General features: G+C 39.7%; 1 protein-coding gene across 1 annotated transcript in view; it reads right to left on the bottom strand.

Moving 5' to 3' along the window:
- Positions 1 to 2,113: 2,113 nt before the first annotated feature.
- The window catches only part of scfd2 (sec1 family domain containing 2), a 140,049-nt gene continuing 115,740 nt past the window's right edge, over positions 2,114 to 26,422 (bottom strand). The window contains exons 6-9 of the mRNA XM_061028996.1: positions 21,630 to 21,775; positions 10,707 to 10,841; positions 5,280 to 5,399; positions 2,114 to 2,563 (exon numbers count right to left, since the gene is read on the bottom strand). Of these exons, the coding sequence (XP_060884979.1) occupies positions 2,471 to 2,563; positions 5,280 to 5,399; positions 10,707 to 10,841; positions 21,630 to 21,775 (494 nt within the window). The 3' untranslated portion in view covers positions 2,114 to 2,470. The remainder of the gene's footprint in view (positions 2,564 to 5,279; positions 5,400 to 10,706; positions 10,842 to 21,629; positions 21,776 to 26,422) is intronic.

Raw genomic sequence — 26,422 nt, 5'->3', positions numbered from 1 at the left:
TCATCAGGTGATGTCCATGTGTGCCTGCTTGAGATGCATCACTGAGGTTGTTGTCCTGATATAATGTGGGACCTCATTCCAGATTTTTAGTGTATGTGTGAAAGGACGACCTCTGACCTTAGCTGTTATTATCATAACGTTATTTAGGATTATAAACAGATTAAAATATCAACCACATACCTCATCTTTATTCTTCATTCTGCCACTGAAGCACAAAGGAGCTCTGTGTATCTTGCTTATGATTATTAAGCATCAGCTACCAAAAAACAACCTTACTACGACCTTTACCATACTAGTGTCCATGTTTTTTTTACGACCGTCATTAAGACTGCACAACTAGGACATGAGTTTCCAACGAGACCCAACAAACAATAGTTAAACCTGCTTCTTTCTGAAAGTACACGGACCTTCTTTTTACATTAATCTATATAATAATGTTTATACTGTTGTAAAAGATTGTAGTTTACAGCGATTAACCAATGTGCCATCATAATCCTTCTCTGCCATGAGAGCTTATTTTACTTTTCCCCCTCTTCTTTAATTTGTCTCTTTCTTGTTTTGCTTTCTTTTACACCTTATTGAGTATGTGTTCTTGTTAGCTTTATTGTTTTTGTTTGGACTACATTAATATTATGTCTCTGTGTTACATGTTTCTCTTTAGGAGGGCCACTCGACGAGCCCCTCTGTGTTTATTTGGCTCCTCCAGCACATTTCTTTCAAAATGTATATTTTGTTCATTAACTAATCATTATGTACGACGGAGAAAAAAAAAATTAAATTAAATTTCAAGATTAAAGTCGTAAATTTACAAGATTAAAGTCATAAATTTACAAGATTAAAGTTGTAAATTTACAAGATTAAAGTCGTAAATTTACAAGTATAAAGTCGTAAATTTACGAGAATAAACTCGTTAATTTATGAGAATAATCTTGTAAATTAACGAGTTCGAGACCAGCCTGCGTGAAAATGTTGAAAGTAGAACTCTTAAAGTCTTTAAAGAATAAAAGAATAAAGTTGTTATTTTAGTCTATATCAGAAGAGCAGCAGCATCCTGTTCTCAAATGACAAACATGGAGCATCTTGTCCTAAAGGTTTCACTAATAAGGAAAGAGGATACTTCCTTGTGTAGTCAGTAAAAACAGTTCAAGAGAAGTTTTCACTTCAACTTGTAAGACCTTGTTTATCAGTAAAATGATGAACAGGACACAAACTGTCTCTGCACATGAGACACTTTAACAAGGCAGACCGATAACAGACACAAACAGTTGTGTTGGGGCTTTACTAATGCAGATATGAAACTTCACATGCTTTTGGAACATCATCATCTTCACATTGTCATAAAATATCAGCACCCTGAAAAGATTCTGCAAGAAACTGAAGAAAGAACCACATTGACTGGGAGGAAGCTGTCTGCAGAGGAAAAGACTTTAAGAGTTCTACTTTCATCATTTTGCGCAGGCTGGTCTCGAACTCGTTAATTTACAACTTTATTCTGGTAAATTTAGGACTTTAATCTCAAAATTTTATATATTTTTTTTTAACATGGCCCTAATCCTCCGTCGTAATTATGTACTTTCTGTTTTTCCATTGATCTATTATGTTTTTGTTTTGTTTTGTTTTGCTTTTAAATAAAATAAAAATAAAATAAAATAAAATAGTTAATATATAATGTCATATGTTGTAGTTTGTGATTTTAAAGTGAGCTGAACTTCCATGAACGTCAGTGGTAGATGCCAACAGCTGAAGTTCCCGAGGTGGTAAACATTTCCATGGTAACGCCGGGCTCCACCAATCAGAGATGTTACACCAGGAAGATGGGGAGGGTAGTTTATTCCCGACAAATCATGGGGGGAAATAAATGGTGGTGACTCTACCTTTGATAGTTATGACATTATGGCTAATAATCAAATTTGTTTTGTTGGAAATGAATGTGATTTTTACTTCTGGACCCACACTGTCCAGCTCTTTACTTTTTAGCAGGGAATGAGATGAGGTCTAATATTCTGCTGAAACAGTCGCCTGGTCGAGATTGTTTGATTTGAAAAAGCTGTTGTTTAATGAGATGCAGCCTGAATCTGATGTATGTACAAAAACAAAACCTCACAACACTGTCTGAGAATTAATAGATTTTATTGAATATTAACATTTGATGCAAACAAAACTTGTAAACTTCTCGTGCAGTTTGACAGATTTCTGTTCGGCTGCAGAGGAAGGATCCAATTCTCCCCACTCACCTAAAAATAAACCCACTTTTTTATATTTTTTATTTTAACACTTCAGAATGAAATCCATCAAAACAAACTCACATAAACATGACAGGAATGTTTCCCCCTTTGTGTTTCAGCTTTCAGCACTGAATCTCATTACTGATTTGACATTCACACCTGACGAGGTGCAGAAAACGTTTGTGGTGTTAGGCGTGTGTTTCCACGTGAGCCTGCGTGTGTGCGTCCACGTGTCGGCGGCCTTTTCAGATGCCGATATCGGGCGTCAGTCTCTGCGAGGAGAAGAGCAGTGCGGGGATATCGGTCGGCCGCAGTAATCTGGTGGACAAAACCAACACCTGGAGAGAGGAGGCACAACACAGTCATTAAGGTTAAAATAGGTGTCAGAGTGTAACTTGACACGTCTAGATGAAGCAGACAGAGCAGCAGGGTGAGTAATGTGCAGACTGGAGTCACTCGGTTTATGTATGTGCTGATCTGGCAGCTGGTTGATATTTCCTTATTTGATGAAACACTTCCGCCCAGGACCTTTGGATGCTATTGGTTTTCTTTTTAGGCCCAAAAACAGATTTCTAAGTTGATACACAAACCAAAGACCATCCTGGTGAGTTTAAGAAAACACTCTCAGAGGTTGAGTATGAGGCATGCATTTTTTATTCACCCTATTTTGGAAAAATTTGGAACAGGAAACAGGAACATTTGGAGCAGGGAAGTTTGGAGTAGAGTAGAAAAAAAGCTTGATCAAACATTCAACGTTTACCTTTTAAGTCTACAGAGGGATAAGGTTTGACTCGAGAGGATTTTAGGATGAGAATTGAAAGCAATCAATTGGATATTTCTGAAAAGCTAAATAAATTAGTCATGATAGTCATGGATTTTTTTCTTGCTTGAAACACTTCATACTTTTTAAAAACACATTTCATTTCATCCGCGCAGACGAGTTTCAAACTTAAATCATGAGAGGTCTCCTTCAGTTCAGGGCATCACCTTTATCTTGTTGTAAATGAAACAATGACCCACATTTCATTTCCTCTCACTCTCTCTTGTCTAAATTTGACTTGAGTGTGTTGAAATAAGATGAATATAAATGAGTGAATCCATCTCATTTCTAGACACCAAAGTTAATCTTGCTGCATTGGGAGATGTTTCTACCTGTTACGGACAATTCAGGCCTATTTTTCTTTGCTTTTTATTTCTTAAAATACAATTTTTATCAGGACTTATCAGGTGAGTGTGGCTTTTAATAAGTCTATTGAGATATTTTGACAAAAAATCAGACAAATATGCTTGCTGAGATTTGAGTTTCTGCGAATCTTCAAATGATTTTTTAACTGATAGTGAAAAATACATTTTCAAACTCACCAATATGACTAAATACTGCAAAAATAGCTTAAAATGTACCAATTCCTTTCATGTTTGCAGCACCTCTCCTGGATGAAACAGAAACATATTTGCTTCACTTCCATCTTGCTTAAATGTTTGAAAGGCGTCCTTTCTGTTTTGGCTGCATTGTGTGTTTTTCTGGGTATCCTAACTCTGCAGGATATCCACTCTACTGCTGTAGTCTGCACTTCAATGTGAGAAGATGGCAGACTTTAGGCTGACAGAAGTCTTCTGTAATGTACAGTAGGCATTAGTTGACTGGAAACACTCTGACATATACAGAATATTTGCATATAGCTGCAGATGCTTGCTCTTTTTAAAATGCTTTCCAGCTGAAACGCTTGTGTTGTATAACAGGGCAGCTCTGTTTTTCTGCAGATTGTTGCCTTAACTTCTGGTCGGCATCTAAAATTGGCAGAGTGGCTGTTTGTGGTGGCAGCGTCAGAACGTTTCAGAAGAATTTTACCCGAAAGCCAAGCTGAGTTTTTTCGTCTGCTCCACAGACGTCGGCTGTCATGCGTTTTCTACAGTGTGTCGTACAGTGTGTGTGTTTGTGAGCTGAGGTCAGTGTGTGTGTGTGGGCCAGCAGGTTATTGTATAAGCTGCTCTTTATGCACTTTTCCTGATTACAGATGGAAGACTTTTATCCTGGCCGTGCCTTTCATTGCCTCAAAGCCTTTTATTAAGACAAACCCACATCGGCCTCTTCACCCTCCTGTCACACACAAACACACTCATCTGCATGTGCAGACTGTGTGTGTAATAACACAAAGAGGCAGATCTCATGGTGCAAACGACTGTTAACGCATGTGATGATCAGATGGTGATCTGAACCACCTGGGAATGTAGGTCAGTCCGCTCACCCAGTTTGAAATCTGTCTGAAGGGGGGGCGGTTCACCTCAAATACTCCCCCCCCCCCTAAGGTTCACCTAAATGTGCCAGAAGCACTCCTCATCTATATCTCTTCATATCACACTCCTCATAGAGGCAACCATTGACTGCAGAATGGAAACACAGTTAGCTGTTAGCTCTGCTCTGGGTTAGCCGAGCAGCATGCCATGACTTCCCAGAGAGCGAAATGCTAACCACCCGTTACAAGAGTGCACCAAAGCCTTAATAATTGAAAGGAGGAGGCAATTTAAAAAACCAAAGCAATAGAAGCACTGCTAAAAGAGACCCACACTATGTTCAAATGAAGTGCAATCATGCAAGAATCAAAATGAGACATAAAGGCATATCAACACATTATGACCCTACCTTTTCCCCTTTAGTTAATAATTCATGTTTAGTTGGACTGGCTTCACTAGATAAAATTGTGTTAACATTTGCATTATATTTGCACTGTGTGGGACCTGAGAAGAGGCTATATAAGAACTCACGTTTGCATATAAATGTCTACAAATGTCTCATCCTTTTGAATTTCACCTGCAAAAGGACTTTGAGTCCATTACATAGAACTGAGCCGGAGAGGGCAGGAGAGAAGGATCGTGCAGGTCTAACCTGCTCTACTGACCAGTGCATTATGGGTGTTTTTACTTCTATTTATCTGCATAGGTGGGGCCAATTAAAACTTAAACAACTGAAGAAATGAACAGGAGTCAAACTCTACAAGTTAAACAAATATATCAGTGATGATTGTGCAGAACTTTACCTCGTTATTTTTTACCCACCTGAGTCCCTGGTTTGTGTGTGGTTACGACTTCTTTGATGAGTCGAAGCTCAGACGGTGTGACTCCGCCGACCAGGAAGAGGAAGAGCAGTGGGTTATCGCTGGGATGAGGACGGCTCACCTGGAGTCAGGACAGGAGATGGTGATTGGTCAGAGTTATTTTTAGGACCGTCTGAGGTGTTTATTCTGTCTCTTATTATAGCTCAGACTTTGATAAACAACCCACTCCATCCACTTAGTGCAGGGAACACTTAATCATTTCCTCTCCATGTTATCATCTGTGCCTCTCTCTGGGTGCTGAGTCACTGCCCGGGCTGGTAGGTTGTGCTGATGGGAGTGCAGTTAGGTCCCTGCTCCGACAAACAAAGCTTAATGGTGGAGTCTTATCACACTGGTGTTATGACAGCTCACACGTGGACATGTAAGCAGGTGTACACACACACACTCTCTTAAGACTCATACATTTGCCAACACAGCAAAAAACCTGCTAAACTGAACAGTGTGAATTTGAACAGCAGGGAAACGTCTGATTGGCTGTTGGGGAGTAATGGATGTCTACGATTGGTCGGCGAAGGGCTTTCAGGGCTTGTATTCAGCCTCTCAATGGCAACCCAGCAATCAGAGCTGCAGGGGGCGGACCCGAGGCGAGGGTGGCAGTACACGTGAAGTCCCGATCGGCTGTGAGGAAGCGTGTCAAGGATGATTCAACATGTGTTTAGTGATGAAAAAAAAAGAAAAAGAAGTGAGAACAAATGTTTTCTGCTTTATTCTGCTCATGTTTTTATTTATTATCTGTAGACGGATTCCTCTGGCATCTTCATCACAGACCCGAGCGGCTCCATGTGTGAGTGGAACCAGCACCTGCATGTGTGTGTGCGACGCAGACACACACTACAGACCATGTGTACGGCCATGGGGGCAGACAGAGAAGGGCGGGTTGAAGGAAGGCGTGTAGACATGAGGGGAGAAATGTGCTGCTGCTTATGTGTAAGCGAGAGGAAATCAAATCATCATCATTTGACCTGATGATAAAACATTTCCCCCAGGCTTCTTTACACTCAATTAAAAATGTCAAATCCTATAAAACAGCGATAAAGTCAGAGAGTTATCACGCTTCCTTTGTCTTAGGTTGGATGTCTGACATACAGGAGGTTTTTAACTGGTCTATAGCCTCGGGGTGAAGTTGTCCTGTTTACACTTTAGAGCTGCTTAATCACATAGTAAATGTTTATATCATTTTATAAATTATATAAATACATTTTTTTTTGTATGAACTCAAAATCACTGCCAACAAATCCATTTCTTCTGTACTAAGCTCACTTTGTTACTTCACTTATCATACCTCCTATTAACCTTTATTAACCTTTTTGTAGGCACGCTTTCTTCACATTTAACCACCATGTCATGAGTAGTTCTTTTTTACGTTTTGCATTTCAGTGTTTGGATTTCATGTCTTGAAATGTTTTCTCGTTCTTGCCTTGTGTTGCATGTTTCCCTTGTGTGTATTTTGATTGTACTATTCCAAAGTTTGGTCTTTGGTGTTTCCTGTTTTGTACTTCTTGCCTCTGTGTATCATGTCTAGTGTTACTCTTTGATTGCTCTCACTGTTCTTGCCCATGTCTTTTCAGTCTCAGCTGTGTGATCGCCCCCTGTATTTAGTCTCTGGCTGTTTGAAACCTCCTACTTCATACTACTTTAGAGGATTTGGTATGTACTGCATGCTGCATACCGTGTTCAACAGTAGTTTGAAGTATGACTGCCAGTCGGTGGTTATTTTGCACTTTGCCACACCCGGTGAATCAGTATGACATCCGGGTATGTTGGCACACTGCCAATACTGCGTTTTGGCCAAATCTGTACATACATACTACTAGTATAGTAGGCGGTTTGGAAAACAGCCTGTGTGTTCCTTCCCTTCTGTGTCAGCTCACACGTCTACCTACCCGTGTTCCTGTACTGTGTTGATTTTCCTTATGTTTGCTCCTTCTGAATTTTTTCAGTTGGGCTTTTGATGAACTTGAAGAAGTAACCTTTTGTTTTCCTTATTTCATTGAAATTCTTTGCTGTTATCGCAGTTGGGTCCAACTGCATGTTTTCTAAAACGTCACACACCATCTAGGGCTGGGCCACGTTGGCAGAAATCACTGTCCATAAATAGCATTTATTTTCTGTTGCTGTGACTTTAGGACCGAAAACTTATATTTGGTGGCTCTCAATGGGGAGATGGAGATGATTCAGCTGCATTACAACACAAAGGCAGGCCAAAACTATAAAATGTACCTAAACTGAATTCATTTATGTCTCAATTGTTTTTAATTAAATCATAGTCCAAGGTATTTTGTTTGTTCTCGTAAGAATGCACTCATTAAGAATTTGACACTTGGTCTCAACTTTTCTTAGTTATCACTTCTGTAGGTGCAGAAGTCAGATCTCCTGAACAACTGTGGATCTGTGGAAACAGAGACTAAATATGGGCCAGCAGACACTAACACACACACAGGCACACACAGCGTGCTCACAGACTGTTTAAGGTGACAGTTTAAGTAACACACGGTCATGATCCAGGCCTGCAGGTCCAGTGAGTTTAATGAAACAGAGAGTGTAGCACACACGGAGCTCTGTGGTTAAAAATAGAACTTTTATTATTTTGTTTTATAGCATAAAGGGTTTACAACTCACTCCTATAGAGCGCTCCACATCCAGGTTTACAGTCTGTCTGAGTTTGTGCTTTAGGGGGAAAAAATCTTAATTTTTGGAAAACCAGGCCACGGTTACACAACCAAGTGGAATTCCTCCCCTCGGGTAATCATCAGTTTAAACAGGTCCAGATGTGGGAGACTCAGACCGAGGATAGTGATCTGCTCTGCGGTGGATATATGTGACCCACAGAGTCTACACAGGAAAACCACTTGGTGGTCAAAATATTAATAAAACCCCCAAATCCATGTCTTTGTGTCTCCCTGTGACACGCTCAGAACTCAGAAATACAAAACTTAGGAAGACAAAAAGAAAAGCTAGACTGATGATTGATCCACTCAACGGTCAGTCAAGCAGACTATTAATAATACAAAGGGTGTAATTAGTGCCAACAATTGTTATTTTCTGGACTTCCAACTGTATTTAAACAAAGTTGAAATATGGGTTCAACTAATATGAATCAAGGTTTTAAGTTTCTCTTTCAGTGTCTCTGTTCCTGTTAAGCCCCTCAAGTACCTGAACCAATATGAGGAAAACATTCTGAGTTATAACTCAACAAGACTTTTTAAAGACGTGTGCTATTTAACATTTAAAGCTACAATATGTAGTTTGAAAGGTCCATCTAATAGTACAACAACTTTCAGGAGGGAGAACGCCGTCTCTCCCATGTCCTCATATAACGCCCTGGTCGCCTGCTCTCAGCACTGTAGACCGAGGTCATCTTGTGAAGAGTGTGTGCGGCACTAGTTCACACAACAGCCTTCAGCTAACAGGAAGCCAGTTGGCACGTCTCTGTACTGTTTGATACAACAACTGAGACTTAGAAGAGAGAGAGAGGATAGTGATGGATGAAGTTAAGAAGAGAAAAAGAGGGAGTGACTGAGCAAGAAGCCAGACTACATGAAACATCAGACAGGCTTTTAGAAGCTGGAGAGAGCTTCAAGAAACAGTGTGCTGCGAGCCCGACACTGAGCTGGCTTTGTTGATTAGACAGTTTCAAACTAGTTACACTATCGTCCAGCAAGTAGGTATTATGATCTGTCTCATGGTTAAGCACTTTGAACTGCCTTCTGGTTGAAATGGTCTATAGAAATAGACTTGCCTTGCCTCATGGGAAAGAAACAATCCGAGGGAATATTGAACATCTCTGTGATTATTATTTATAACAGACTGAGACGTTAGGCTGTATCGCTGTCATGGTTGTCTCTAGTTTAGCAGGTTTACAGGAAAGAGGAGAAAGGAGAAAGTCATCTAAACCAAAATGTTTCTTAGTTTAGCATACAAATACATTGTAAATCTCTTTCCTTATCAATCTTGGAGTTAGCTTTATAACTTTGGAACCTTACAAATCTATCTCAACAATTTAGCCACGGCCTATAGACGTCATGGTAACTGTTGAATAGACATACACATACTCCACATGCTAACAGTTAGCATACAACACTGGGTAGAACATCGCATATTTTTTCACAAAATCTGGTAACATTACTGAGCCTTGTTAGTTGACATGGTTTAGCTTCCCACAACTTCTTTGCCGTTGTTGCCAACCATCAGGTCAGGTTCAGGTTACTTTATTTGTATACCGTAGGTAGATTTGGTTGCAGGGAGAGACACTCAATACAACACAGACAAAACATAAAACACACAAAGTGCAAAGTGCTGAGGTGCATAAAGTGCGCAGGTTCCAATCACAATCAATAAAACAAGTCGATCTGTAAAAGCTACAGAGCCGAGAACACCAGAATAAATAATACATGAATTAAGAACCACTAAGAAGCATGACAACAACCTCTCAGGCTGCTATCTCCGTCCCTCCATGCAAGGCCTTCATGAAATGACAATGACCACATCAAGCAGCAAAGAGGAAAGACATGATACACACACACTATGACTTGTTCCGCTCTATAATGGACAAAGCTGTTCCTATAGCGCTTCGTTCTGCACTTTGGAACTGACCATTTAACCATGGCTTGTCAACAACCATGTCGCCATTGTACACGCTCAGGTGACGTAAACCTAACATACTGTATACCAGAAGTTAAAGGTTTTGATAATCGCTTTTCAAAAGACCTATGAAACACTGATAATAAATGCTCCATAGATTTACGGACGTGTGCCCAGCTCTGATTGGCATAGGTTTACAGATTGGAGCCAATTCTTTTTTTTTTTTTGAGGGTTCAACAAACAGTTACACACAGCACAAATGGTTATCCACTTTCTGCTTTTGAAACAGTCAGCAGTTTAGTGAATGACAAACACATAAAGCCCAGTGTGGGAGTCAGGGTAGAAACACCGGGGGGGGCATGAAGTGAAGCAAACTGTGCCTCCTGAATGTGAAATGAAAAGAAACAGTCGGTGTGGAAACTTCATGTGGAGATTGGAGGCTGATTGTCCTATAAAATATGATCCTGTCTGTGTTTTTATTACAGATCCTGAGTGCAGAAACAGGTTTTTTGTTTTATAGTGCTAAATCATCTTTATAATAATGACCAAAAGGAGACAAGAGGTTTTTTTTAATCTGTGAGTTATAGTTACATTAAATGTTTAAACCGGGTCAAGTTCAAGCAGTGAGTTAAGGGAAGAAGGCTCTTTATCGTCCACAGCAGGTGGTTGATACAGAGTGCGTGTGGAGGATGTGACAGAGTTGACCCCATTACACATAAACGTGTTTGATTCTGTGTGTGTGTGTGAGCAGTGTCTGACCAAACGTGTTTGACTCTGTGTGTCTGACCTTCATAAACATGCTGAAGCCGGTCTTGAGCAGGTCTGTGAGGCCGCCAGACATGTGCTCGATGTCCGGACACTCAGGTCTGTCTGGATGGAAGACTTCTTCCAAGATCTGCCGCAGGAATGGACGATAGGTGGCCTGAAAAAAAACATAGAAACATAAACTCCACAGTTAGTCACAGCTAAAAAAAAAACACTCTTTGACTCATGGTTTAATTTCATGATGTGACAGTTGTTGAGCAATCTGTGTTTGAATATGTTTGTGCATTAACATGAATGAAGAGCTCTTGTTTCAGCCTCTGCATGTTTGTGTGAATGGCTGTGGGTGTGCGAGACAGCAGAGTTATAAACAGCTCAGTTTGACCCAACAAAACCTCTGACTTATGAGTCACTCGCTGAAAGGAGTTTAAAACACTTCTGCAGTCAGGATGAAAACATCCCACTCTGCTGATTGTCGCTAAAAACAGCACTTTGTTTTCAGAGAGTGTTTCCTTTTAAAAAAAGGTCACAGTCAAGTCCGAGGATCAGTCAGACCAAGAGGACATTTTTTCTGTGTGGAGATGTTGTTCCTGAATTTTTAGCCATGAAGAATCGAATCACAGAGTTTGGTTGGAGTGTCTCCGTTGCAGTGGATGAGAAATTCAGAAAGGTCATTTTGGTGAATTGTGTACTTTTGTTGAAATAAGAAACAGTTCTTTCCATCAGTCGATGGGTTGCACTGTTTCCTCCACTTTTAGGTCCACTTCCAGCCTGCTTGGCACCTCAACAAAAGATTAAAGAAACCAACGGACAGAATGGAGCGCTTCTATTTCTACCATCCACAACTTTTGCCAATGCAAACACAGGAACAACAGTTCTAATAGAGCGCCACAGGAATGAGTCCTAAAACCCAGAAGTAAGTTAGCATTTGAGTGTCATGGGGTCTAACGTCTAAAAGTCAACGGGGACTTTGAATGGGTTTGTGGTTAGACACCTGAAATAAGGTCTGTGGTTAACACAAGCTGAAGAGATGTTGGTGTTTTGTTAGACCACATAAACTACGTTAGGTAATACCCACACTTGGGAATTTTGAAGTTTTTACTCGTCTTTAAAAAGGCGGTTGCTAACAAGTGGCTAAATGTGACTACAGTGGTTGTCGGGGACATTAAACGTCATCACACCGGACACAGAGGACGGGAACTCTCTCACTAGTCGGAGATGTCTCCTGTAGGTTTAATCTTTAGGTTAAGGTGAATATTATGTTAGTAAACTATTTATTAAACTACGTGGATTAGTTTATCGGAGATCGTCTGAAGAATAACGCTAGTGATGTCACAATCATCTGACCGTGGTGTAGTTAGCTTGTAGCATAACGTTAGCTTTTGACTTCTGTCGGCTGCATTAACACTTCAAACATCATAAAAATGGTTTTCATCTGTGAAGATTATCCTGCTGAACAAAACGCCTACGCTTCAGAAACGTGTGTTTACCACAGAGATTATTTTCTGCAATGATCCAAAATCCAATGAAAACATCCCATAGGAGAATTCTCAACGGACCCCATGGAGATGCTACTTCCTGGTTGGGCTACAAAAATAAGTCATATAGTTTGTTCTCTATAAGAGACCATTTTAACTCGACTGCTTGATGGAAACAAGTGTTGTTCTTGCTCTCTTTGCAATAGAGGACTGTGCTGATGTTTGTGTATTTAAATCCTGAAGGTCAGCCATACTTGAGCTTATTTTTTAAAAAGCTGGCTCGTTAATGTTCTGATGCAAAACTGTAATTTTCCACTTTTGAACTGCCTTCCAGAACAGTCAACAGCACCTGGCTCTCTGCACATCAGCTGAAGACAATAAGTCTTCACTTTTTTGGTAGTTTAATGAAAAGTGAATTTCCTTAGTCAGGCACTAAAAACTTTATAAATGCCTTCTAATATTCTTTATGTGATTTTCTGACAGAAGCCAGTAACTCATCCTCATCACTTCCTGCACAGCTCACCGGGACAGAATGTACTCCGTTATAAACCTCAAAACTTCAGATCAACAACCCATTTCATTTTTATAGGGGGTGAAAGTTTGCTGTCTCAGAGAACAATAAAGACCTGGATAAGACTCGGCTCAGCTGTATCTGAGTGCTCTGAATAGCCGGAGACTTAAAATAGTCCAGCTGGTTATCTCACGGAGCAGGAACACTGGAAACTTTCCTTACTTTACATTTGACCTGAAACATGGAGGCTGTAGAGAATGTAGAATGTGAGGGAGCAAGGGACACAATATCCATTTTATCTGGATGTTGTTAAAGGAACATCTGAATATGACTTCATCTATAAAACTGTTTCTATCAGCGTTTAAAACACTTGGTTCATTCTCAATGCTGATGCATCCAGGTGTTTCTGCCCACAGGCGTCCTCTCACTGCAATATGGAGGATCAGTAGCAGTATGTTTCCTTCCCTCACAGCCTCCCACTCCTCTGAACCTGGAGCAGCAGAGACAAAAAAACACCCGGGGAAATCCTGCCGTCCATGTTGTGCAAATCATGAATTATATAAACTAACATTTACCTAAATCCACTCGACTCTGCTGCATGGGTCAGGCGCTGCAGAAAAAACGAAGCCTGGAGTAAACACATTAGTGATTCACCTCTGGCTGAATAACACTCCCGCACGCACACACATAAACACACACCCGACAGCATTGCAGGTGTAAACACAACAGTGACACACAACAGTGACACACACACCACCACTCTCATCTGCTATCAAGAAAAAAAGCTTACAGCAAACAGATTTATTGGGCACAACAAACACCCACAGGATGAAAACAACATCATCAGTCATACGATAATGCCAAAGCGGAAAAAATTCACCTGCACACACGGATACACACACACATCCAAACATGTGAGTAGGCTATCAGTTTTCACTCTGATTTTTTTGGCACGGAGATGGCTGAACTAATTTTTTATCCAAAAAAAAGTCGAACACTTCAGCATCAAACACACACGGAGCACTGTCCGGACTGGAATGTCTTTGGAAACAGTTTTGTCTTTGTTCAAATAAAAGTTGTACTATGCATCTCATTTAAGTCTCTTCAATCGCCAACAAATGGACAAATTTTAATCCTCACGTGTACTGTTCTCATTCATGTTCTATTTAAAACATGAAATTCTTTAAAAATGGTTCCGCTGGTCTCCTCTAAAGTTCAAGATTAGCATGTTATCTTTGTTCACTCTGTACAGAGAATAAAGTGCATGAACAATGTGTGGTTGTTTGGTATCAAATCTTGGCATACAAATAAAATACATCATTGAGGAGAAATGTTTTTTGTACTTTTGATGAATTTATCCTGAATTTTCTATTCATAGTTTCCACAGTTCAGTTGAAGGTGAACACTGATGTCAGAAGCAGAAGTTGATGAAGTTGAATTATAGTTAGTGAGAACACGTTTAGTTAATACAGATACCCACGTGCCGATTCCTCTGGGCTGAAAAGTCCACACTCACACAGAAATGGTCTCTCGAATGGAGACATGAGTGGTCAAAACAACAGATGCTCACAGTGCATACAGGTGAATAAAAACAGCAGTAAATGTTGCCCTTGACTATCATCAGTGGTGCTGAGCCAACAGTAAATCTCAGTTGTCATGTTGTCGGTTGTACAATTTTTCCTCCAATACCGACGTGTTTAAGAGTCACTTTTTTTTGATGCCCTGGGCACAGGGGTGTAGTAGATATTTGTCCAAAAACTAAAAAAACTCTAAATAAAGTAATATCAAACATAATCAAATGACCACTGATGCACCATGGGGGATGTGATGTACGCAGGCAAAATAAGTCCAATGTTCATGGAAGAGATCTGCGTTTTTTTGGTGGTTTATTTGGTTCAAAAGAAAGCAAACAAAAGAACAAAGAACATTGTGGCTCCTGCTGCCTCTCATAGGCCCACCCAGGTGCATGCTGGTCCTCTACCTGCCTCTTACTTAAATAACCTCTGGTGCCCACAGTGTTACCCAAATATCTAACAAAAATACTAATGCAAAACTAAATTTACTAAACAAATAACTAGCAAAAAGAAAATATTACTTAAAATCTATTCTAAATAAAGAAAATGTGTTGAATAATTAAATAAACAACACCACCCAAATATTAGTAATTCTAACAACAATTAAATAGCTCCAACAAGGGGTGTGTCAAGACTTTTTGGACTGGGTGGCCCAACTGGGGCACTGACTTAATGAGGAGCATTTATTTACCCCTTCTGTTTGCACTCATCACATCAACTTTTAAGAAACACCAGATAATGGAAACATATACATCTTCTTAACTGAATTCTTCAAAGACTCAAGAAATATGTACCTCCTAAGTCACGCCTCTCGCAGGGCAAATAGCCAATAATAGTCAAGGATTTTGGGGTGCCGCATGGGGTGGCCAATAAGATTTTAAGTGGGGCCCATGCCACCCCTCTGGACACACCCTTGCCTGAGTAGTTTCCCAGCACCCAGACATATTAGTTAACACATTACACTTACTTCTTGTTCAGACTATAAACCTTCACTTTAGTGCAAAGTGTTTGTAGTGTAATGCCTGGACTCCACTAGTTGTGTCTCTTTGGGCAAAGACACATGGGTGTGTTTCCTCCACACAGCTTCACCTCATAAGTCCCTTTCAACATTAAATACACTCCTGGAAATTTGACCACCTTATCCAGGAGGACTGCATGTGTGAACTTGAATGTTTTCAAATGTTTTCACACGGACTTCAAGCATTATCTTTCCAGAGTAGAAAGAAGCCGTGTGAAGTTGGAGTGAGCTGATGTCTGAATCTAGAGAACACAAAATAAAAGAGGAAAAAAAAAGAAAAAAGTGGTGTTTATAAAATCATGCTTTAAGAGGCAGAGCCTGCCAGGGAGGCTATAATGATTTTTGTAGTGCTGCGATGTACCAATTGGAGTCTGTACAGTTTTTTTTCTCTCCCACTTTCTCTTTTTCTGTGTCAGACAGAAAAAGAGAAGCCAATGAAGCCAATGAAGTAAGTGCCAATTTTTCATAGAGCAGAGCTGCGTTTATATAAGACATCTTTGTAATGCACGTTCAGCCTGAATGAAATGATTGGATCGCTTACCTTCCTGTCTACCTGCATGCACTCGTTGTACTTGAGTGTAGTCCAAAACAAGCAAAAGCAAACAAGTAAGTCACACCTAAACGGCAATGCCATTTTCTTTACTTCAATATGTTTTTTTTTTACTATTACTGGTTTTTCCAAAGCTGCCTTACAAAGCTTCAACATAGATTGTCTGCAATTTCAGACTCAGATAAATCCTTTTGTTGTTACTTTGGTTGTGAAACTCTCCTCCCCTCTGGTTGCTTCTTTTCACAACCCAGAAGGCTTCAGTAAAATTGCAACTATTAAATGTCTCTCAGATAAACAAGAATTGCAGCTCCTCTTCTCAGTTGAAGGTTGACAGATATTATTAGACTCCACCTGGTTCAGGCTCCTTCTCTCAGACCTTATTAATCAAATTTGTCCTTGAAAATGTTCAGTGTTCAGCGACTCTCAGCATGACGTGCTGAGAAAATGTGAAATTTCAATGCTGCTCTGCAACAAAGCACATCAGAATAAACAGAATCTGAATGAAGCTATCAGACAAGCTATGAAAGCCATTAATAATTTATCAATTTGTTAATATTATCCTCTGCTTTAAAGAGTCCATATTATGCCCTTTTTGGGGTTGGTATATTTAATCTATGTACCTACTTTTGTACGTTCACAATAGCTAAAGTCCGAAAAAAGTGTCTGTTTTCATGTACTGCTCCTCCTTGCTCCCTCTCCGCTCTGAGTCCGTCAGCTGCACTCTGTTGAGCCCACACTGTTAGACCCCACGTGGGCCAAGTCTGCTCTGATTGGTCTGCCGATCCGCTCTGTCGTTATTGGTCAGTTGCTCAGCACGCTTCTCGGAAATTTCAACATGAGCTGCTGGGCTTGCCACAACGAGCCAGTGGACTTAGATCAGTGATCTCACACTGACAATGACATCAGACTGACACATTTTTATCGAGGGTTGCTAGAACCGAGCGTTACATGCAGCTAATGCTACAGCTAACAGGAGGATGTAGGAGAAGCCGCGTTTCCACAGACTTTGAATTTTTGCACATAGATGTGCCTAAACATGCACAGGACTCTTGGAAAACACACTAAAGAGAATATAAAACCAGAAAAAGCATAATATGGGACCTTTAAAACAGTAAAAGTGTACATATTAAAGCTAAAAGTAATGCTGAGATCTTCATGGAGATCAGTCTTTTTTAAGAGGTTCTGATTTGTGTTAAACCCTCCCAACAATGTTTAAACCCATTCGAGGAGAGCTGCACTTCAGGAAGCCTTCAATAAAAGAAAATAATATATGATGTGCAGGAATGTACTCGATGGGTGAAGCGGCCTCGTGCTGGGAGGGTCTGATGCATTACTGATGTTTCAAACTGTTCCGTCTCTATATGAAATATTTTTTTATCATCAAGCAGGAACAGACAGTTTCTTTTTCTTTAAAAATACATTACTGCTCACGTGCATGCACACTCATCTGTACAGGTGATCAATGTCTGCACATTATGATGAAGGTTACATTATATAAAGCTGTCGTTCAGCTGCATGTGGGTAACATTGACTACGTTTACATGCACACCATATTCCTGTATTAATCGAAATAATGAGAATATTCTGATTGCGTAGGAGTCATGTAAACACCTTATTCCAATTGTCATAACCCGATTAAGCTCATTTTCCGATTATTAAAAACCCGAATAAGACCCCTGGCATATGCCTGTATCAACACGAATATTGGGTCATGTAAACGCGTTAGTCGGAATATGCTCCTGAATGTGCTACTTCAAGGATCTGTTTACTTCTGCGCATGTTCAACATGGTGAGAAACACGCAAAAGACGTTACACTTTTGGGCCGAGGAGGAGACAAATTTACTACTACTCGCTCCCATCAGTCCTGGCTGAACTTTCATCGATAGTCTCCGCGGGGCTCTGATTGGTATCCATGGCGTAACGTGTAGAGCTCAGTTTACCATTTCCTCCCGTTCTCGTCGGCCACGGTTGAGGAGGTGAATGAGAACGAGTGTTCCAGTCACACTTTGATGGAGAAGTGATAAGAATATTACACAGTATATCGCAAAAGCAAGCATCTTTGACTATTTGGTGGAAATGCCAATGCAGTGTGTGTGAAAAGAACGGCCCTATATCACGTCTTATCATGACGCTACTACTACGACTACTACTACTACTACGGTTTATTCAGAATATGCTGATTAACATGTAAACGGGAATATTCCAGTAGATCAGCACTCCGCGGAGCATGTAAACACCTTTTTCGGAATATTGCCTTAACCAGAATATGGACCTTAATAGGAATATGGTGTGCATGTAAACGTAGTCAATGAGTAATCACATTCAGCATGAAAACTTTTTCCATCACAGAGACACATCATTCAGATTTGGCTTTTTTTCTTCGATGACGGAACAAAAAGTCACTTTTAGGTATTCAGATTGCATTTATGAAAACCATAAAAAGAAAGTAACCGTTTAACATTTTGTGAAAATAATTATATTCTCATTTCCATGAAGAGAAAGAGGAGTTTGAAACAGCTCTCATGTCTGGATGCTACAGTGACTTTCTAAAAACACGTTCAGATAAACGAGTATTTGCAGGATGTGCAGGTTTTCAGTGAGCCCATGATTGTCTGAGAAAATAAAACACTGATGTTTAAATCATCCACTCTATAAAGAATGGACGTAGTCTCTGTGGTGTCACCCATTAGTTTCTGAAGAGCTGTTTTAAAACATTTTTTTTGTTGGAATTTCTGACTCCAATTAACTTTCCGTTTCTTTAGAAACAGGCAAAGAAGTGAAAGTGAGTCGGGCCTTCAGACCCCTGACAAACAGCTACAACACGCTAGGTTTAATCTTATGGCTATTGTAAATATGAGGTTAATAAACAACATTTTAGGTCAGTTTTTATAGTTCATTCTCAAAAAAGACCTTACAAACCAATCTGAGCCAACAAGAACTCACTTTAGCCACACTAAACTGTGTGACATAAGACAGAAGGCCCTGTATGCTAAACATAACCGCAGGTGGTTAGCCTAGCTTAGCACACAAAAACATGCAAAACTACAGATGAAATAAGGAAACTGACATTTCTTCAAGAGTAATGTGCCAAACTATATTTCAGTCTGTGTTGCAGAGAAGGGGCACCTTTGGCCTGAATAAAAGAACCCATATTCTCCTCATGTTCACCTTTCATGATGTCAGTCTGTGAAACCTTCAGAGAAGCTTTGTATGATTTGCAGCTAAACAAACTTCTTATTTATCTTGTACTGGCATCAGTAAGAGTGCTCATTTCAGCCTCTAAATGAAACAGTTCATTTTAGCTGCTGTCTCTTTAAGGCCCCCCTCACCACACACCCACTTTCTTCTGATTGGCCAGCTCTCTGGAAGCTATCCGGACGGGCAGAACGCTGCAGGGCTGCCAGGGCGAGTGCTGGTCTCCAGTGAGTTTAACGGCTTATAGAGACTTGAAGTGAAATTCATATCGAGGAACTATGGTGGGATTTGAGGGTAGGACATATCTTTACATCATGATCTGAAACTTAGCCCATGTTTAGTATGGACATCCAGCATAGTAACATGTACATGATCAGTGTAATAGGTCAACCTTAGGTTAGCAAGCTCCGTGATTAAGCTTTAAATTAACAAAGAAAATATAACAGGGAATATTTGGATCTATTTGTATTTTATTGTCATTTTCTGCACAATTTGAAATCTCTATCTATCTAATTTAAAGTTGTATTTTCAATTAATATTATATTTATTTTTTAAAACAAACTAGACTAAAGCATACTGATAGACTGGTGTCAATTTGATCTTCTAGCTCTCTGCAAAAGAGCAAATAAACACATTGCTGCAACAGTTTGACTGTCATGAAGAATTACTGTATTTCGCTGATTTATGCTGCTTCTGTTTGAAGTCATGAAAATGGAGAAATATATTATCACCAGCAACTAAATGAATTTAATTTAATCTACACATTTATTTGTTTTTACTGTTTTATAAGCAGAGCTTGGATCCTCTGAATGTTAACTTTGTGAGTCACAGTTTTATGATTTGACAAAAGACTTCTGTGAAGCTGAGAAACACAAAGGCATCCATCAACACAAGAGATAGTGAGAGACATCAGAGGCAGCGGCTAGGAATCTTTTGTTGAAGCTCGGCACTTATTACAAGAATATTTCTTCCTCTCTCTTTTTTTCCAGTTTCTTTCATAACTTTCATGTATTTGGTGAAGAAAATAAGTGAAGAAAGGGCAAACAGCGCCTTGAAGTTAATCGACTAACCTTTATGCTCCCCGACCAATAACTCTCTGAGAAAAGCCGCCCAATCAGAGTGAAGGACATCTGCGGTGAGGCTGTCTCTGAGAAAAGGTAAGAGCCTTTTGATGGGGACAAAGCTTTCAGATACACACAGACACTCTCCTGAGTTACATAAGCTCCAAGAAGAAGCAGACAGTTTGTGAAGCGGCTTTCACAGTGAACACCTTCCGTCTGCCGCCGTGACGCAAAACTGACCAGGGACAAAAGAAATAAGGGGCCAAAGGTCTCCTGCTAAATCAGAGCCTGTGTTACCATGAAGGCTACAGTGCAAAAATAAGTGATTAAAACATGAGGCAGAGCGGCTGTGAGTGATGAAAAATATTAACTTAACATTCTGCCTCTTGTGTATGACACAATAGGTCTGATTGTAAAGAGGAGTTTACTCCTCAGGAAAAGTTTTTTCTCATGTGTTCATGGGGGTCAGCCCTATGTTCCCACAGCCCAATGGTCCCACAGCCATATGTTCCCACAGCCATATGTTCCCACAGTTCTAGGACATTTTCAAAATTAGGTCTTGTGTTCCTACATTTCCCTTCAATTTAAGCCCTATCCTCCCATAAGCACAATTCACAAAATGAATGAATGAATGAATGAATGAATGAATGAATGAGTAATTTTATTTCGATCAGCAGCAGCAGAAATCGTCACAATCACAATCATTACAAGAAAAAACTAAAGTAGGCTGATTGAAAAGGGTTTTGGCTGAAGCAGAGCTTATAGATGCCGAACCCTTGTTTTCATTTCCTTAAGTCAGACAAACAAAACTAGATAACAGAGAAATGTGGGAACATAGGTACGCTCCCTGTTCATGGTCTCAATCTCCAGTTTCAAATCTTCTTCAACAAATCATGTGTATTTAGTAACTTATGGATCTATTTAGAATCAAATATACATATGAGGCGTTTTCGGACTGCAGGAACCTTTTCATAGTTCTGGGAACTGTTGGAACATTCCACCTTTTTTATTGATTCTGCACCACAGGGACTATGAACCCGTTTAGAGGAACCCTTTTATCTCCTATTTATACCCTCCCAGCACAGAGGGACTTAGAGTGACATAAGTGCACTGCTGCGATTGGTCCATACGTCAATGCACGTTGATTGGTCGAACACACGAGCCAATCCGGTACCACCAACCACCATTTTTCAAATCCCACTGTTAGCATATGCAAGTAACAGTACTCGTCAGTAGAAGCTCTTTAAATCATTAGACAGTCCAGGCATTGTTGAGTCTTTAAGCGACTGAGGAAATAAACAGAAACAAGACAACAAAAACAAATCACTGTAGGCCGGTTTACTTCACTTTAAGATTCATATCAGCCGTCACCATGGCGATGTGAATGCAGCTGATTATTTTCTAAAATTAATTTAGCTTTGAAAAATTGGCTAATTAGATTATAAAATGGTTTATCAAACTTATTTTTGAAACAAACATGACTTTTCACTTCTAATTTACAGTTTATAAAATGTGTTTTGGTGCACTGGTGTTGAGAGTCTGTGTTTGTGTGTCTCAGACCTGGTGAACTCCATCGCTGGCTGTGTAGACGGAGCGGAGCTGCTTCAGGTGGTCTCTGGTGTGACTCAGCCCTCTGAGGGTCTCAAACATCTTCTCCATAGCAGAGTGGGCTCGCTCTGTGGTCAGCTCCTCAGGGTTAGCACATCCTGAAAACACACACACAGATACACTTAACACATGAAAAGACAGTTATGTAATATACGAGCGTCAACGGTGTGACATAATCAAAGACAATCTATAAACACTTGTGCACACACGTGAAAATTTGACTGTTTGTACACTGGAATCACATTAAAATGAGAAAGCACCACATTTCTTTAAGACTGTAAAGACAGCTTAACAGGCACAAAAACATTTGCACCTGCAGAAAAAACAGCTTGTTAAGATGTGTAGGTAATGTTCTCAGCTGGGTGTGCACTAAAAGCGATTATGAAGGTGAACGCTTGGCAGCAAGAGGACAAGAGCGCCTTTATTTCAGCAGAAAACCTGCTGTCTAATGAAAAGCTAAATGTTCCCTCCATTTAAAAAGAAGTGCACTGGGCAGCAGAGACTCTCTGTGAAGTAAACCCAAAATGACAAGAGAAGAAGATAAAAGAGAGAAACAGGGAGGCAGAGTGGGAGGTTGCATAAGAATCTGAAAGTGGAGTCAAGAGAAAGTGGATAAAGACAAGCCAACAGTTTACAGAGCTGCAGGCAAAGTAGGTCGACTGTCACCTGAACTTCCCCCTCGGGCTGCTCAGGAATGTAGCTGCCTTCTGTTAACAAGACGCTCAGAGCGCTTACAGAGGATGAAAGACTGAAAACGTTTTAACAAAGCTTATTCTGAGAGGCAGAGCTGTAAAGTGATGGAGTTAAAATACTTCACTGTTCAAAGTTCTGGATATTATTATAGAAAAAGTCATATATACCCATTGTAAATATAGTGTGGAGAATTACTCCCTAAAAAGGAGCACAGTCAAACTCCATACTCGGCCGTGCGACAAGCAGCAGATTGAGAGCAGAGAGACTTTCCCCATCCAACTGACAGTGAGCCCGTTTCAGCCGTCTATGGCCATCGTTAAAAAGACGTTTAAACCTGGTCCAAGAGTGGAAGACATGGTTTCAACATTCATATTTAGATCAGATTTCTCTGGGAACTTAAAAGATTTGTCACAGATTTACGGTCATTTTAGCATCACTGAGCAGTGCAACCAATGAAACGTTTTGTGTGCTGAGATGTTCTCAATCCAAGAATGTCATGTATTCAAGCCCAGCGCTGAAACCCATCAGCCAACAAACTGTCTCACTGCAGTTTTGTCAGGAATAAAACGACTACTTCAACAGATTCTCTGGACTGCTTGAATACCTGACCTGAAAATACCTTAAGACTTTTATTCCCTTCCTTCTCTTGCAGTTGATTACTTATCTGATAAGCATCTAACCTAGTTTCATGAAAGCCTTTGTGTGTGTGTGTGTGTGTGTGTGTGTGTGTGTGTGTGTGTGTGTGTGTGTGTGTGTGTGTGTGTGTGTGTGTGTGTATATCTGTTTATGTATGTTTGATCGTTGTTGCTGCAAGTATCTGTACTGCACCTTGAATAAAGAATGTGTGTACTTGAGCCACCTCTGGCAGAAGAACTCAACCATCAGAACTGCAAATCAGCCCATCAACAAATCCAAGCTATATACTCTCAGCTGATGAAAGATTATTTTTGATTGAAATTATAAGCATCGACGTCCTCCCATTCAGAGGTTTTGAATTGGGTGCTGCTGAGATAAGAAGATGAAGCTACAGCAGTCACCTAACCCTGTGATGTAACACATTTTAAAAGCATTTTTTTTTTTACAATGACCTAATGTTTTGTACAACTCACATTATTCAACATGTCCTGGGTGATGTTTGGCACTATAATCTCACAGTTAGGAAAAATATCTGCAACAATATAAACATGATCATGGGTCATCACAGGTCATGCACAGCACATATGAGTCATACAAAAACATCAACTAAACATCCATCACTCTGTATAAACTGTTAAGAGCACACTATCAACTGAACACAGGGCAGCTGTGATAATACAGACTATGAATCTATAAACATGTCAGCATGCCTTTTGATGCTCTGCTCAGGAGCGGCACTGTTTGAGGCTAAATGCTAATTACTGCATGCTAACAAGCTCACGATGACAATGCCAACATGATGATGTCATCTCAGATAAGCTTGTTAGGATGCTAAAAAGGATTGTCATGATATCAGAGTTTTAAATTCCAATACAATACTTGATATCTCTTATCAGGCCATGATGGAAAAATTACAAAACATACACTTAACAGTGAAACAATCAGTAACTCATCCATTTCTCTGATTCATTGCTTTATATGACTAACATTGTTCCTTCTCTCAACTAAAGCAGCTACTAGAAGAATCAGAATCATTCGTCTTTATTCAATAAGAATTCGTAAATGAAGGTGCTGTAAGGTAAGAGTAGAGTATGTTACCCAGGAGAGGGGCATTCATGTCCGACACAAACTTTAGAGCCGTTTGTCCAGGCTGAAGGAAAGGCTCAGACTCAGACGTTCAGAAGTAACTGGTTTGATTTCTACAATCACATCTGATCAAATCTTAAAAACGGGTTGCTCTGAAGAATCAAAAGCACTCCGATATCCGATTAGTTCACATAACCCCGTTTTTTTTTGTTTTTTTTACTTTGATCTGGATCAAACCTTCAGAAACTTTTGGTCAAACTTTGAGCAGGATTTGGAAACCTTTGATCCAAAATATCTGGATTATCCTTATTCCCTATGAAGGATGGACACAGGATGGATTCCAGGAAATCAAATGTGATTCAACTTTGAATATAATCTTTTCATTGTGTGGTATAAACCTTAGAAGTTCATTCACATTCTGAGTTTTGGAAACTTAAAAAGTGAAGATGTACATTTGAGGCTCATCTTAACTAATGAAACACTTGGTGTCCATAGATTGATCCCACACAAAGCTGCCATTGTAAGGAAAAATCACGTTACTGTTACTTTAATTTATAACCTTATATTAGTTTCCATGACACAGTCTAAAGGTGTGTCCAATATTCAACACTTCATGAGTCTCCCTGGAACTTCGAACCCCAAGATCTGACCCTGGATCTGTACTGATCCGTGTTTTAATAACGTCAATTAGATCTGGAGGTCAGGTCCTTTAAAAAACACCAGTTCATGATCTTTTAATCAAATCATAATGTTTACATGTTGGATTTTATTTATTTGTTGTTTGCCTGACTGACAATTATAATACGTTGAGAATTTAAAATGCAAAAGGAGTAGTCATTATTTCAATGTGTTGTGGTCTTTCTGTTAAATTAAAACCACTTAAATGACCCAGTTAAGACTCCCCTAATCTCTGAACCCATCAACATTGATAGTCTATCACCTTCTGACATAGACACCTCTGGGACCTGATGTTAATTTCTCAGTGATTCCAGTGAAGTCAGCAGTTATTTAATGAGTCATTTCTTGGTCATCAACATCCCGGAGTAACATCCAGTTGACTCTATGTTGAACAGTAGATCAGCGCCTTCACTCTGGATCACTTTTTCTTTGTCATTTACTTTTAATTAATGGGAATAAAGTTTGCAGAAATAATAATAATTGAGATGCAGATATGTCAAAAGTCACGCTCTGTCAGGTCTGTCCTCAAGAGGAGGAGAAAACAACCTCTAAAATGTTTGTTGGTTGAGTGGAGGTCAGATCGATCACTCTGCTGAATGGCTATTGTGACAGTGTCAAGCAGATCTGTGGCTCAAGTTGAATTTTTTGATCTATTATTTACTGTTTGCTGACTTTTATGCAGATATCTGTTCATATAGATAAATAAATCATCATTAGAAGACCTGCAAGGGGAGCTGGTATATCATCAGGACTTATACCATTCCACCTGCCTGTTGTCCACATGGACTGCTTTTTCTGCTAAGCCTGTTCATACCTAATTTGATTCTACAGAGAAATCCAGACCCCATGTAAAGATTCTACATTTCTATGTAGAATCAGTACATATAGATCAGGACTCCTCACCTGCAGCTGTCAACATTTTCTCATGCGTCATGTTAAATCTGTGTTTAAACTGCACAATAACTGCAGGTGTGATTTTAACTATGACTGGATTATGGAATCAGTAAGATTATGAATACATTATAAATACCCAGGCACAAACCAATCATACCAAAACTAAGGAGAAGGGTTGGAAATGAGCAATAGTTATATTCTCTTCATGCAGCACATCAGTTAAATGCTTTGTATTGAAACTATGTTAAATAGCATTGTCCCTGTTAAATAAATGAATTTAATTCAATTCAAATACTAAAATAATTAAAGGTTAATTTTAGGTTTTTTTTTGTGTGCATTTTTTCCAGTGGTGGTTCTAGACCACTTTTACTGAAGGGGCCATACGGGGGCTAGTTGTTTTGTCAAAGGGGAACATTAAACCCAGGTCAAAAATAGACAAAGATGAATGCTTTTAAAAATATATAAATATATTATTCCAAATAATAGCACTCATCATTAAATACCATGATTTATATTTGTTTCAGTAACAGAATTTAATACTAGATTGTGAGTCCAGTTGTTGAGTCAAACACTGTGTATGTGTTTTGAGGGGGGCTCTTCCTTTTGGAGGGGTGGCGACAGGGGGGACCAAGATCAGTGTTACAGGGGCACTGGCCCTGTTGGCCCCTGCCTAGAACCACCCATGATTTTTTCTAAGATAGGATAGCTGAGACGAGATAGGAAATGTGGGGACAGATAGTGTGGGAGCGGGAGTCAAA

The sequence above is a fragment of the Labrus mixtus genome, chromosome 3 (assembly GCF_963584025.1).
Source record: "Labrus mixtus chromosome 3, fLabMix1.1, whole genome shotgun sequence".
Classification (NCBI taxonomy): Eukaryota; Metazoa; Chordata; class Actinopteri; order Labriformes; family Labridae; genus Labrus; species Labrus mixtus.
Note: the sequence above shows the minus strand (reverse complement) of the source record. Positions and strands in the feature narration are given on the sequence as shown.